At 51.1% G+C, this 14535-nt stretch overlaps 1 protein-coding gene across 7 annotated transcripts in view; it reads right to left on the bottom strand.

The window, feature by feature from the left end:
• Window positions 1–13835, bottom strand: part of Nrp2 (neuropilin 2) — a 114757-nt gene extending 100922 nt beyond the window's left edge. For 5 of the 7 annotated variants that reach the window (XM_060368468.1, XM_021656123.2, XM_021656124.2 and 2 more), the window contains exon 1: window positions 12877–13835. In XM_060368468.1, coding sequence (XP_060224451.1) covers window positions 12877–12949 — 73 coding nt within the window. In that variant the 5' untranslated portion in view covers window positions 12950–13835. Of the gene's footprint in view, window positions 1–10265; window positions 10561–11889; window positions 12050–12876 lie in introns of those variants that run through there. The other 2 variants (XM_060368469.1, XM_060368470.1) reach the window with 2 other exon arrangements.
• Between the last annotated feature and the right edge of the window lie 700 nt (window positions 13836–14535).

Genomic DNA, 14535 nt, shown 5'->3' with positions numbered 1-14535 from the left:
AGCTTTTAGCAATTAGACTATACACACAGATCAGCAATGGAGGCAGGAGCAAAACTTTCTCAGAGAAAGGTTTCAGTTTTTAGCTACACTCAGCAATAATGAGTGCTGTGCCCCACAAGAGAAATTTTGTTTAACTCTACTGTGCTCTATAGCCTGCACTCCTGCTGTTGAAATTTATTAAGGGAAAGAAAAAGGAAAACCCTTTCCTCTGTCTCTCACCTCCCCCATCATTTCTTTATCAGAAGAAAATCAAGCCACTTAATGAAATATCTGTGGACTTGTTAACATCTGCCTCAGTTGTGGGTTCTTAACCTTTTCAGTGCCCACATATTTATAAATGGGCATTCTTGCTTAGACTGCATTCACACTCAGAAACACACACAGATACTGAACAGTTACATATACATATCAGTAACTCACACTTCAGTCCCGTACACAAGTTTACACCCTCTCATAAAACATCACACATCATTTGCAGAGACATAGATCCACAAAGATAAATACTAGAATTTCTGTCTCTATTTTTCTTGGAGAGAAGAGAATTCTTGAAAGACAGCAGTAAAAACTGTAAAGAAAACACACTAAATCCTTCTACCTCTCTTCTGGATAGCTGATCTTTTCATTTCTAAATGGGAGGAGGTCGGGCTTGTGTGTCTGAAGTACAAGCTCGCCCCAATAAGAATTAGTTAGAATTTCTTGTGAGAAGCTACATCATCCATTACTTTGTAGGTCTTTATTGTGCTCTAAAAGAACTTCATAAATGCTTTCTGTCTTGTTTCTGAGGCATCAAACCAAGTGGAGAAAGAGTTGAACTCAAGGGCAAACCCCTTAAGGCTTATCTCACACGAGGAGGGGAACCAGGCCCTGCTGAGGCTGAGCCACTGAGCCTGTTTGGTGAGTTGACAAGGGACCTCATTTTGCAACTATTTTGTGCACACCCTTCACCTGGGGCAGATCTATTTCCCAAAGAGAAGGAGCAAAATCCATCTGGGAGGGAAGCCTGAGGGTGTGCTGGGCAGGTCAGAGGGCAGTGGGTGAGAGGTTATAATGCGCCGCCTTTACACATAACTTCTAGGGAAGTGGAGGCTAACTTTAAAGCCACAGAGTTTTTTATTTCCTTCATAGTAAATACCTAGGTGCTTTCATGTGAAAAATCAAATGTCAAATATGTGTGTGTGTGTGTGTGTGTGTGTGTATGTGTGTGTGTGTATATACATCCCTGCTCATATCACTGTAGTCCTGTATCATCTGATCCTTTCTATGGGTTTTTCTGACCCCACCCCCAGGATAAAAGAGTTTCCTACCCCTTCATTTAGGCCCTCCCAGAGAGCCTGAATTAAGACAGAGCTCCTTAGCAATATTTGGTTTTTTGGAGGTGTTAGGAGGGGGCAGAAGAAGAACCCTTACAAATCTGGTCTGCCAACTAGGAATTTAATCGGAGTTGTTTTCAAGGAAAATAGTGGTGTCTGAACTTGATGATAAAACTCAGGGCAGAGTGTGGTGAGAACTTTTTAAAAAAAGATTTATTTACTGTATATGTATGAGAGCTTTAACTTATATGTGTGTGTATCACATATATGCCTGGGGTCCTTGGAGTCCAGAAAAGGACATTCGATCTCCTGGAACTCTTGTGGAATTATAGATGGTTGTGAGTCACCAGCTGGGTGCTAGAAACAGCCTTCATCCTCTCTATAAAGGGAGAAAGTCCTCTTAACCTTTGAGCCACCCCCCCCCAGCACCCCGTGGTGAGGACTTTTAAATAATCAGAATTCAGATGGCTTGCTTCAACAGTCTGGGTCTGTGACCTGAGGGCAGGTGAAGAGCAAACAGGTCTCTAGCTCAGTTGACGTGAAAGAAAGCATGAATAAGGGTGCTTGGTAGGTGGCTGACCCTGGGAGGACTGAGGTAACTGTCAAAGTAGTGTGTGTGCCTGCATGAATGAGCGAGCGTGCCTGTGTGCATAAGTGTGAGAGCTTGTGTGTGCCTGTGTTTACCTTTAAGGGTGGAGGTGGGCACTTGACATTGGCAAAGAGAGGGGAGGAAACTTACTTCTGAATTGAGTGGGGCCTTCCTGGGTCTCACCTCTATATAGTTGATTCAATGTGTGGATTGTATGAGGTGTATAGTTGTCACACTTCTGTTTTTTTTTTTTTTTTTAAGATTTATTTACTATTTATACAACATTCTGTCTGCACACCAGATCTTACTATAGATGGTTATGAGCCACCATGTGGTTGCTGGGAATTGAACTCAGGGCCTTTGGAAGAACTGTGAGTGTTCTTAACCTCTGAGCCATCTCTCCAGCCCACATTTCTGGTTTTTAAGATGTGGTACTCTTTCCTCTTGGATGAAAACCCTACCCCAGGATTCCAAAGTACAATGGAGGCAGAAGAGAAACTTACCTTGGATGTTCCAAGGGAAGGAACCAGAAACTCAAGACAGTCGCTTTGGCTTCTGGCCTCTACCCTCATTTCTCAGGGGTTTCTCTGAGACCTCCTGGATCTGTTTGAAACCCACTGTGCTAAATCTCTGTGACTTTAACACGTCATGGAGAGACAAGAGGGAAGATTAGAGACTCTATTTCTTATGTGGGTAACACCCACTTCTCTGTGGTTTACCTCTTCTGTGGTTTCAGTTATCTGTGGCCAAAGACATTGCTGTACCTGGATAATTCTCACACAGAGTTAGGAGGTCAATAGCGGCCTAACACTGTTGTTAAGGCATTCTAAGTTACTTACTGCATTACATGCCAGCACGAAGTATCATAAAAAGAAGGAGAGTACATTCACTACAGATAGATAGATGATAGATAGATAGATAGATAGACAGACAGACAGACAGACAGATAGATAGGGTATATCCATATAACTTTGGTATGCTATTTTTATGGTATACTTTATTATTAGCTATTGCTAATCTTTTAGTGTGCTTCATTTATGAATTAAATTTTGTCACAGGTATGTATGCATAGGAGAAGGTGCAGTCTATAGAGCTGGGCATCAGCCATGGCTTTGGGCATCCCCCTGGAATACAGAACTCTTCCTCACAGGTGTGTAGGGGTTACTTATACCTGAGGATCACTGTATACCTGTCTCCCTTCCCTTAGAAACTTGTTACAGTGTATTCTTTACTTACAACACAGTCCCATCCTGATCTTAATCCCACAACATTACTGTCATCTAATTATTCAGAGCAAGGCAAAGAAGATACTCTTCTTCCCTGTACTTAAAAACAGAGGAAGCCACGGCCCTCTCACATCACTCATGGTTCTGGACAGTTGACTAGACTCACTGAATGGGGATGAAGAGGCTCATAATCAGATCTGGTTCTCCTCTGGTAGGCTGTGTGACTTTGGGTAAATTAGTCCACTATGCTGAGACTTTGTCCTCTCATCTGAAAGGCTATACCCAGTTCTGAACTTCAAAGCCTGTACCATGAGGTGGGGGAAAGTTTCTACAACCTGTAGACTGACCTTAAGTTCAAAAGAGTCTCTTTCTCCCGAGACATTGAGGTGCTTGGCCAAGGTGCTACCCTTTGCTTCATTTGCTTGGAAAGGCTGAAGCAAAACACTTAGGGTCATAGGTCTTGCAATATGGGAGGTCAGATGTCTCTTTTAATCATGTTAGCTGTGCTGATGTGAGCTTCTCAGCTGGCTCTGCGGCTGCTTATTTATAAATATTATGGGTACACAGCTCTCTGTGTGAGCGTGTCAACAGCAGGGTTGCATGAGGAGAAGACTAAAAGCAGTGTCATCAAATCCCCCATCCAGACCATCTAAGTCCTTTGCTTGGGGTTTTAGCCACATTTTTGCTCACCGGCTCAGGATAAGCTCCTCTGAAGAGTTATTTCTTTGAGCTGAGGCTAGATTTTGTTTTATTCAAAGTGACTTCAGTCTGTCACAAGACAGTCTCATAAAATCCGTATCTTGGCTTAAGCCGGGGAGAAATGAGCCAATCCATCAGCCCAGGAATGCAGCAGTTTGACCACTTCCTCAGGCAACTAGGAGGGGGTGCAGTCTATTCCATTTATGGGGCTGGGTGGCAGTGAGCAACGCACTCCTGGAGGTACGGTAAAGGAGAACCCCCGTGAACTTTCGCCACGATAAAGTTCAAGATCTAAACAGAAGAACCATCTGGGAAGGGAGGAAAGGCAAGGAACCAGAAGTAGCAGAGGAAGTCAGTACATGTTCAAGGAAGGCAGGAAGACACGGAACAAACCATCCTTCCCCCACCCTGAACTTGCCTAGGACACAGCTGGAAGACGGAGCTGGAATCAGGGCCTTCAGAATGCCTCTCCCCTTTCAATCTACATGCTAAAATGAACCCTCATCTAATCGGAAAATGTAAGTTTGACGTGATTACCTCTCCTGACCTCGAATCATGCCACCTGTGGTAACCTTGTTATTTGTCATCTTAGATCATGAACAAATGCAATTCCAATAGGGCAGCCGATATAATAGCATTACTTTATATTTATGTCCTCTCTTTTCCAGACCTCATTGCAAATGCAGTTCTGATGCCATTGATGAGAGATCTGGGATTACACATCTTGACCACTTTAACAGACATTTGGGAAAGGAAACAGAAAAATAATTTTGAGGTCTCTCCAAAAGGCAAAGGGGAGGGGGGTTTAGCTAAATATATATAATATATATATATATATTTCAGTTATTTTGATGAACTAAAGCTTAAATGTCAATTGCTCCCCCTTGGTTAACACATGAAACTTGAAGCCCCCTGGCCTTGCAAATTGGGCCTTGCATTAAGCCCAAGCCACTATTTATAACTTTATTGGCAATTCCTTCTGACCACATATTCTGCAGTTTAGCAAACTGTAGCTTCCCTAAACAAACTCAGTGAGCTCCCACTTTCCTTTTGCCTGAGTGTCTTTTCTTTGCTGAAAATCTCTCTCTCTCTCTCTCTCTCTCTCTCTCTCTCTCTCTCTCTCTCTCTCCACACACATACCCGCACGCACATCCCTTCACCTCCACACCAGAACTGCCAGGGACTACCCCTCCCTTCTCTATACCTGAAAAGCAGAAATCTTGAGCATCTTCTAAGGGACATAATAGTTCAGATGACCTTATCTACCAGCCAAGGGTCTTTCTTCATCCGTCCTTGGCAAGGCCTATGTGATCAAACCCAGAGTTTCCCCACCAGTCAGATGCACCAAGTAATGAATTAAGATGGAACTAACATAATACCAAGGGTATCACTAGATATCAAAACCTCATTTTGCCACAAATTGTAAAATACCAGCAACCATCCTTTCTTTCCTATCCTCAACTGCTATTAAGTACAGCTTTTTAAAAATGGTGCATTAATCATCCGAGATAATAACGCACAGGTATAGATCAAGGTGGATTTACTGTGAGGCTAGTCTCCACGGACATCCTAATGATGGAGTTCAGCAGATACATATGTTAAAACTAGCAGGAGCACACATAAGATTTTCTTTCTGAAGCTTTTGGTTGGTTGCTTGTTTGTTGTTCCTCCTCAGTGGAAAGGGCAACCTCCAAATATTTGCTTATCTGTAGCCCCGGCAAGATGCAAAACTACAACAACGACATCACTGCTGGTACTGAATTTTCTCCTACGTGACTTCAACTTGCCTCTCTCCACTAAACCTGCCCTGTGCCTTCATCTCTGGCTCCTACTATGCCTTCAGGGTACATCTGTTTTATTTTTTTCCCCATTTATTCTCACAATTATTATTATCATTCGGTCCAGTAATTTGCAATTCCCTTTATCTTCTTCGAGGACTGGATCTCTCCAGAACCTCATCTCTAGTTATCGGCACATCTTTAGGAGCTGGGAACAGGATACCAGAGACTCCTCCTCTCCTTTCCTCATGGCCAGGAGCCCTCTACACTGCAAGCTACTGGGAAGAGCTTTCTTTTTATTCCCACTCACCCCCTCTTTCTTCTGGATTAGATCATGCCTCTTTTATGAAGACCCAGAGGGAAATGGGATTATTAAGAGTCTTGCTGGGTAAAAGCTATTTTGTCTTCCTGACGACTTTTTTTTTTGAGTTCAGTTGCTGAGGGGACTTAGTGCCAGAGTAGAAGTTATTACACATTCGAAAGCATGCCTTAAACACAGCACTCCCTGCTGAGCACACTTTCAGTCAGAAAGGATGGAAGGGGAGGGAAAGGAACAGAAAGAAAAAAAAGACAGATTGGAAAGGGGGTGGTGGTGGTGGAAGCAAGAACTTGGGAAACAGAATAAGGGAGAAGAGTGCAAAGAGGAGGCATCACTTTGCTGAGAGGACTGTCCAGCAGGAGTGACGGGTCTGTGGAAAACTTTGTGAAGGAGATAAGCTGATGCTTACAAAACACAGACACAGCGTTAGCAAGGGAGCAGCTGAGAACGGGTAAATCTCATAAAAAGAAAATAAACTTCCCATGGAGGTTGGAGAGTGCTTTGTATGAGCATGAGATAGCTAAGTATAGCTGTCTCTAAGGCTGAATGACATCAGGATAGACTCAGCGAGCATCAATTCTATGTGATGTCACGAAGCACAGCCATCCGAGGTAGGTACGGTTATCAAACACACCTTTCACAGGTAAGGAAACTTAGGCACAGAGCAAGTAAGTACTCTGGCGGCGTAGTGTACTTAGAATACAGAGCTGGCCACTGGCTGAGCCGGATCATTAACCTGGACGATCTGACACCCATTATTTAGGAGCTAAGCAGTCCAACACCAGTGCTCTCAAACTTCACCATACTCATTGGTGGCATTCAGAGGAAGATAAATATTTTGCCTCATTCAATACTCCTTTTCTCTGCCCATGCCACTCACTGGCCAGGGTGAACAATGAAGGATGTGTTCAAGGCTGGGTGTAAGCTGGCTGGAAGCACTTAACACCTTCTCCATTGCCTGCACACACAGAGGCTCCCTGGCTCCCTGTTCCACTGGTACTCTTCCGCTATTCTGGAAGCCCTGGGGGGTGGGGGTTGGGGAGGGTAGCAGGATCCTCAGGTCTACAGTCACGTTTCACAGCATCACAGATTTTTTTTTTTTTGTCAACACCCATTCCTCCCCTTTCTTCTCCAGCCTGCCTGCGTGTCTCTGTCCCAACTGCCACGTTGTTATTGTTCTACTGGAGAGAAGCAGCGTTTTCAGAAATGGGGGATTTATTTTTATAGCACAGCTGGTCTGCCAAAGGTCACATAATTTGGCAACATTCCCAGTGGTTAAAAATTAATTTCTCCTTATTAATACAACCAAGGTCCCATAGGAGAGGGACTCAGTCTTATCTAAACTTGACAGCTTCCTAAACCTTTAGAAGCTTTCTACTGGGCCAGCCACAGGACAAGGCCAGTGTGTCCTGGAATCCAACCCTGATAAACCTTGCTTGGGAATGAAACTGTTAAATGGTGGGCCGCTTCTCCAAGGCGCAGACAAAGCCTTGGAAAATGTAGGAGGAACGCAGAGCTGGGGGTCAAGGGTTGGGGACACACACAGCTGCTATAGTGTCTTCTAGAGATGGGTTGAGCAACCTCTCGAAGAGGTGGCAGGAAGTCTATTCCTAGGAGGAACAGGACAATGGCTAACTCCCAGGCTTCCAACGACACATCTCCCCCTCTACGTGGCTACCTCACTTGGCAAGTGATGCCCAGATGACAAGATATCTCAAATATGTTCATGCCACATTGAACTCCTGCTCGGAATTAATTTCTTAAGCCCTATCTCCTTAGTTCAAAGAACTTCAAATGTGTTTGCTTTGTCAAAAGACAAAATAAGAATAAATTTGGTTCTGAGTAAACTGGCTTTTCTATTTGATTCACAGTCTGGCAACTTGTTCTACAGAATAATCAAGGTTCCTGTCAGTTAAGCCTGGTGTGTGTGTGTGTGTGTGTGTGTGTGTGTGTGTGTGTAGGCCTGGCCAGGTCCAAGTTACTTTCCTCACCTGGTTAAGGCAGAGGACTTCAAATCCAACTGATTTGGGTAAGGAAACCTCCTTCTTATTGGTTGCTAGGACTCTTGTTTTTATTTTTAGATTGGCCTAGTTCAAAGTCCAGTTGGATAACGCAGCCAGCATTTAGCACAAGGGCCTATAGTTTGATGTGGTCTGGTCTGCTGCCTGGTGAAAGGGCTAATCAGAGACAATCCATTTTCCTTAGCATGCTTTGTGCTTCCTACAGAGGCAAATCTCACCTTATTATCTTTCCAGACTGGATCTTTGGGGAACATGCTCTGAAGATTATCAACGAGCCTGGCTCTTGAATTTTGTCAACTCAGAAATGTCCCACATTTGGGTCACCCCCAAGTCAGTTTACTCTAGGGACTACTTTAATGTAGAGCTGAATGAGACAGAAAACACCTTTCGGGGAACTTCAGCTTCTTCCCGCACTCACTCCCTGCCCCCCCTCATCCCCAGGAACTGTTGCTTGCATTCACGCCTCACTGCATACATGAACTGGTGTTTGCTCTCTTCTCTTTGCCTGTACCTAGAAGATAGGGCCCTGAGAACGGAGCGGCCGTTGAACAGCAGGGGGCCAGAGCCATTTGGCAGACAGCAGGGATTCTGTCTGAGGGGAGCCCATCCTCCAGTCCTGCAGCTTTCCAATCTCACACTTTGCCAGCCCAGTGCTCTGAGGGCTCCACAGGATGACAGAGAACTCACCCTAGAGGTGCTGCTGGGCATTGCTGTTCTACCTGGTGACTCCTGGACAAGTAGGGGCCTGCCTTGAAGCCCTGTGGGGCGCTCCCCCGCTCCTCCCCGCCGCGTTTTATACTGTGTGCTCAGTTGGCAACTGGTAACAACTTCACCACCACCTCCAGCTAGCTTCTGGGGAAAAGGTGGCTTGGCACTTACTTAATGAGGGCAGGAGATCAGCCCCCAGAGCTCTCGGGTAGGCTGTTCAGAATCAGGGCGTTTGCTGTTTCACTTGTAAATGACTATACTCCTCCAGGGCCATGGACTGTTTGGGGGAGACAGTCATCAGCCCCCACATCGAGCCCTTGGACTATCACTGCTTCTCTTAGGGGATTTGTTTGAACTCCGAACTGTCTCCCACAGCCAATTTACACCTCTTATCTGATCACCCAGTTCAGACTGAAGGTTGAATTGACCGAGTCAGCCCGTGTCCATGGCAATGGTGTTAAAGGCCACCACAGATCAAAGCGCTCCTGGAGTAAGAAGGAAGGGGGAGACGGTTATGGGTTCTGGCTTCTTCTGGCCCCAAGCCATGTGTCTCGTGGGACTGGGGGCGAGGACTAGTACACATTGAGTAAGTCTGGGAGTTGCCACCTTCTGAAAAACCCAGGGCAGAGCGATTTCCTGGGTAGAAAGCAAGCCCCAGCGGATCCACTCGGGCAGAGCCCAGGGGCTGCTGGGGAATGGCTAGCGCCAGGGGGCTCTCCTCTCGGTCAGAGACTGAAAAGAAGGGAAGCAGGGAGCCCACGGCGGTAAACCGGAGTCCAGTCCCTTTCCCGAAGAAACCCAACCAGAGCCGCAGAAGCTGCGGCACGGACGGGAGGAAGCGAAGGGGATCTGGAAAGCTGATTCCAGCGGCCCCAGGCCCCGGAGATCCCCAGAGAGTCGCCCAGCCGTTCCTCGTCCCCTCATACTCGCAGAACCCACCTTAGGACAGTTCGTCGACTTGTGCGCCCCCTCTCCCACCCTCCCACTGCTCAGGGGCTGGTGGGACACGCTGGGGGCGCAGCCAGCCCTTGGCAAAGGGCGGGGGCAGCCGTTCGATCGCATCCTGCCTCGCCTCCCTCTATTAACTTGTGTTGATATTAAAAAGAAATCAACGAGGGCAACTAAAGCAGCGGTCGTGAACCCCGTGTATGCCACCCCCCCCCCGCCCCTACGTGGGCACGGGCAGCGAGGAAAGGGGGGAGGGGGCGCATCCGCCAGCAGGAGACTGCAGTGGCTGCTCTGCAGGACAAGCCGCAGCCACGACCTAACTTTCTGGCACTAGGCAGCGTCAGGGAAATGCGGCAGGCTTCCACCCAGGGGTGTCTTTTCGCCTGGAGGAGGAGGGGGGGGGGACCGGCCTGGAGGAGTCCTAGGCGGCCAACTTAGTAGGGGCGGGCAGCCCGGGCTGGTTCTGCTTTTGCTGGGAATCTTTTTTTTTTTTCCTAATAGAATGTTTATGGATTGCTCAGCTCCGTTCCTGCCGCGTCGCCCAAACAAATCGATGCGGAGGTAGGGGCGCGCTGGGGGGTGGGGGGTGGGTGGGTGGGAGCGCTGGGTGCGGGGGGGGGGCGCCCACGCCTCGGCCACGTGGACGCCCGCGCGCCGTGCTCCTCACCTGTTCCCGCGCCCCAGCCGCACCGTGCTCCCGCGAGCTGCGCGCCTCCCTGCGGCTCAGGCTGCCGGGCCGCCTCCCGCCCTCCTCCGCGATCCCACCCACCCCGGCTGCCTCTGCCTCCCGGCCCGGCTGGGGCGGGGATCTCTCGGCCTCGCGGCCCCCCTAGCTTCTCCTAGCCAGCCCCTCCGGGGGCTGCGGCGAGCTCACGGCGCCCAGCGCGGCGCGGGTGGGCGGGAGGGGGCGCTCCGAGCCGACCCAGCCCAGCTGCCCAGGCTCCGGCGGCCCCGGGCTGGGAGGCTACGCGCCGCCTGGGAGCCGGTGGCGCGGTGTCCGCACGGCCTTCCAGCTGCCGGGGGCCGCCCGGGTGTTCGCTCAGTCGCCCCCGCGTGGGCCCGCCACCTTCTTTTCCTGGCTTCCTCTCGGACCGGGTTCCCGCCGCAGCCGCCGCCGCGGTGCCTGGGCCAGCCCACCTCCGGGCGGGCGGGCGCGCACAGGGTGAGTCAGAGGTCTAGCTTGGCCTCGCCCTTAGCCGCCCGGGCTAGGTCTCCCGGTACCAATCAGTTGCTCGATTAAAACCTGTGGCGGGCGATGGATCACCTTTTTGGGGGGAGCCGGATAATATCTACCCTGGGCGGATCCCGCCCCCCCCCCCCGCCCCAGAACCGGTCCGAGGCCGCCCTCCGGCTCTTAGTCGGTGACCTGCTGTGCACCCAGCGCCTTTGAGCTTCTCTGGAAGTGACGCAGCGAGACCGGGGATGGGGAGGGGGCCCCTGCGGAGAGCGCGGGAGGCAGGTGGCAGAGCAGGAGTGGGTCCGAGCGGGTGTCGTGCACACGCGTATACACACGCTCCACGCGGCGCTCGGGGACAGATGTGCGAACATCTGGGAGAGGAGACGGTCCCCGAGTCTTCGCCATCCCCTCCGCTCCGCACAACACAGGGAACCTGAAGTTGTACGTGTGCGCGCACTCGTACCCTACCGGAGTCCGGTGCTGAATACATAATATACAGTGGGCATTCTCAAGGAGCGCGCGTGCGCGCGCACACACATACACACACACACACATATATATATATATATACACACACATGCACAGCAAACCACACACATACATAATTTACGCAGCATTCAGGTCCGTGGGAGGTAATTTAATTTCGATTCAAGCTGGGAATTCAGAATTAATGCAACACGAGAAGAGGAGAGGCCCAGGAAAATTTCCCCAGGACGGACTTGTACCCAAACCGTTCCTTGGCTCATGCTTGCAGCTGCCTGTGGGACCAGTTACCTCGGAAAGAGAGCTGCAGAGGCTTGGGTTGGGGTCTCAGCGGCATTCCTCACCCTCCGGCCCCCAAACCCTCAAATCTAGCAAAAATTAAAACCCACTCATCTCCCCCGGTAAAGAGACTGTAGGTGTGTGCTAGGGAAGGAGCGAGAAGCTTGGCTAAGCTTTCTCCTCAGGACCGGCTAAGCAGCGAGCGGGGACGCCAGGGTGGCCATGGACAGTGAGTCCCGCTACTGCGGCTAGCTGTCACCTCCGGGCGCCTAGAGATAAAAGCACTTCTCCGAGCGTTTGTCTCTGCCTTTCCCCCTCCTCCCCTCATTCCCCCATCTCCTTCCCCAGTCACCTGTAGCAGCACCCGCGAAGAAGAGTTTCATCAGGTTCCAGAGACTGCCTTAAAGCAGAGAGAAGCACCCCCAGAAAGCAGTCCCAGGGAGAACCGCATTCCCACAGACCTGCACGCAGGGAGATATCCCTTGTCGCACTCCACAAGAGCTGGCCCTGGCCTCTCCTAGGCCCCAGTTTGCCTATCTGTGCAGCCCGTGGCCACACACACCCTTTTTGGCAGTGACCGAGAACAAATTCCACTCAAAAGTTTCTAGCCACTTCCCAAGACCGAGGGACCTTCGAGGGTCATGCAGTTTTCTCTTTTAATTAAAAAAAAAATTTTTTTTTTAAAAGAACATGGTTTGCTTTCCCAGAAAACACATGGAATCCGGAGAGAGCGGGGACTAGCAACTGCCCCGGGAAAGCTCCATCTCAGCCACAGGCTAGCTCGCTCGGCCCTCTGCTTCTGAGATACATCCACCCATTCTGCCAAGAACCCATACATCTGAAAACCAAAGCTAGACTCTCGATTTTTTTTTCTCCCCAAGCCCTCAGCTAACGCTGCTCATTGCAGCTAAGTGGAGGGAATGCAAATGATTTATATTTTACTGGCTAGGTTGAGGGAACTCAAGAGAGATGTGTTCTGCTTCAAGACAGGAGGAAAAAAAAAATCCCCAAAACTGCAATGCAAAGGCTTTGTAGTATTTTTAAACCTTTGATTCAGTCCATATGTGACATCAGAACACCGCCAAATTCTGTTACAAAACACACACACACACACACACACACACACACACACACACACTCACACACTCCTTGCAAGAGAGAAAAGTTGGGTTTAGCAGCCCTGGCGGTGTGAAGAGGGCCGGCGGAGATCTCCCTTTAAATTATTGAGTATTGAGGGAGCCTCCTCCCAAGCGGATCAGAGCGGCCTCTCCGCATTAGCAGTCGCTTTTACAGGGGGAAAACCATGGCAAAAGGAATAGAAAAACTTTGAAGGGCTTACCTTGTTGGCTTCTCACTTTGTGTCCTGAAAAGTACAGAGCTAGGAAGAGCCAGGTAAGAGGAAACATATCCATTTTTTTTGGACAGAGAGGCTTTCTCCAGGTCTAGGTTTGTGGGATCTCCTATAATTATGTCTTTGTGTTTTTCCTCTCTCTAATTTTCTTCCTTGTGGCGTCTTCTTCTGCAAAGGTCTCTAACGATCCGCGTTCCCCTCCTGGGTCCTGGCAGCCAGTCCGTCTTCACCTTTATCCTTGCTGGAATCCCCACCTCACCAGGAGACAGCTCCTGAAACCAGCAGAGAGGGGGCCGGCTGGGGAAGCGGGGACCGGTTTCCTCTTCAAACCCAAGCGCGTGTGTGTTCTCTCCAGTTCCTCAAAGTGTCATTTCCTTTATCCTACAAGATCGCGAGGGTTTCCCGAAAGCCAAGCGTAAAATAACAGTAACAACGAGGAAAATCAAAGCCAAGAATTGCCTTGGGCATCACACGGTCCCTAGGCAGCTGTGCGATCTCAGAGGCGCAAACTGACACAGGTCCCCCTGGCACCCCGGGACACACACGCGGGCGAGAGACACCAACCGCCGGACAGGCGGAGCGGGTGCAGGCAAGCCAGCCGCCGGGCTCCTGCGCCCTCCGGGCTTCCTCAGCGGGAGCCTCCCCCAGCGGCTACACCCCGCCTGGCCAGTCCCCGGAGGGGAGCGCGGGGCTGGAGGCTGCGGCGCCGCCGGTGCTGCCGCGGGTGCGGCGGCCGGGGTCGCGGGCGAGCGCGCGAGCGGCTCCCCGAGTTGGCCGGCGCCCGGCCTCACCTCCACCTCGCCCAGCGGCCGGCCGAGCGTCTGCGCTTCCGAGGCTGTGCCGGGGGCGGGCTGCGGGCTGCGGGCTGGTGCCTCGCTCGCCTCCTCTGCCTCCCCTCCGGCTCCCCCCCTCGCCTTTTCAGGCCGAGCAGCATGTGGATGTCAGAGCCGCGGCGGCAGAGCGATCCGATTACGCGCCCGCTCAGGGCCCGCCCCTTCTGTGTTCCTGATTAAAGAGGCAGCCGCGGAGGCGCGCGGCGCAGAGCCGAGGGCCGCGGCACCCAGCTCGGGCGGGGCGCGGGAGGCTGCGGGCCCCGGGGCCGCGCCATCCAAGTCAGGGTGGCCCGCGCCCCCCGCCCCCCTCCCGGCCCCGCGCCTGCCCCCCTCCCACCCCCCGCCCTGCGCACCTCGGTGCGGGGCTGCGGGCGTGTCACTCCGTTCAGGGCGCGCTGCCCGCGCCGGAGGGAAACTCCGCGGAGCCCGGGAAATGCCCGTTCCCCCTCGATTCCGGGACTCTGGTGCCACAGGCGCAGAACCCGCCACGGTGCCGCCTGCAATGGCGTTGCAGCGGGAGTTGGGGGGCGGGCGGTGGGTGTTCGGGGATGGCAGCCAGTCGGCGGCTCAGCCGCGGGTTCCCGGAGGCAGCAGAGCGAGGCGGCGACACACACCACACACCGCCAGCCCCAGCTGAACCAAAGCTAAATACTTCTTGCGTTTACTTCTCACATCCTTTGTTGTGTCCCAAACAGACTCTTCCGAGGTCTGGGTGAGGATTTACCCTAACCTCCGCCCTTATCTTAAAATGAGGAACAACTTTATCGCATAAAGAATTTCTCCAGGCAATGAAGTTGTCCCCCCTGGCCACCCA

This window comes from Meriones unguiculatus, chromosome 15 (genome assembly GCF_030254825.1).
Source record: "Meriones unguiculatus strain TT.TT164.6M chromosome 15, Bangor_MerUng_6.1, whole genome shotgun sequence".
NCBI lineage: Eukaryota > Metazoa > Chordata > Mammalia > Rodentia > Muridae > Meriones > Meriones unguiculatus.
This window is presented reverse-complemented; position numbering and strand designations above follow the sequence as displayed.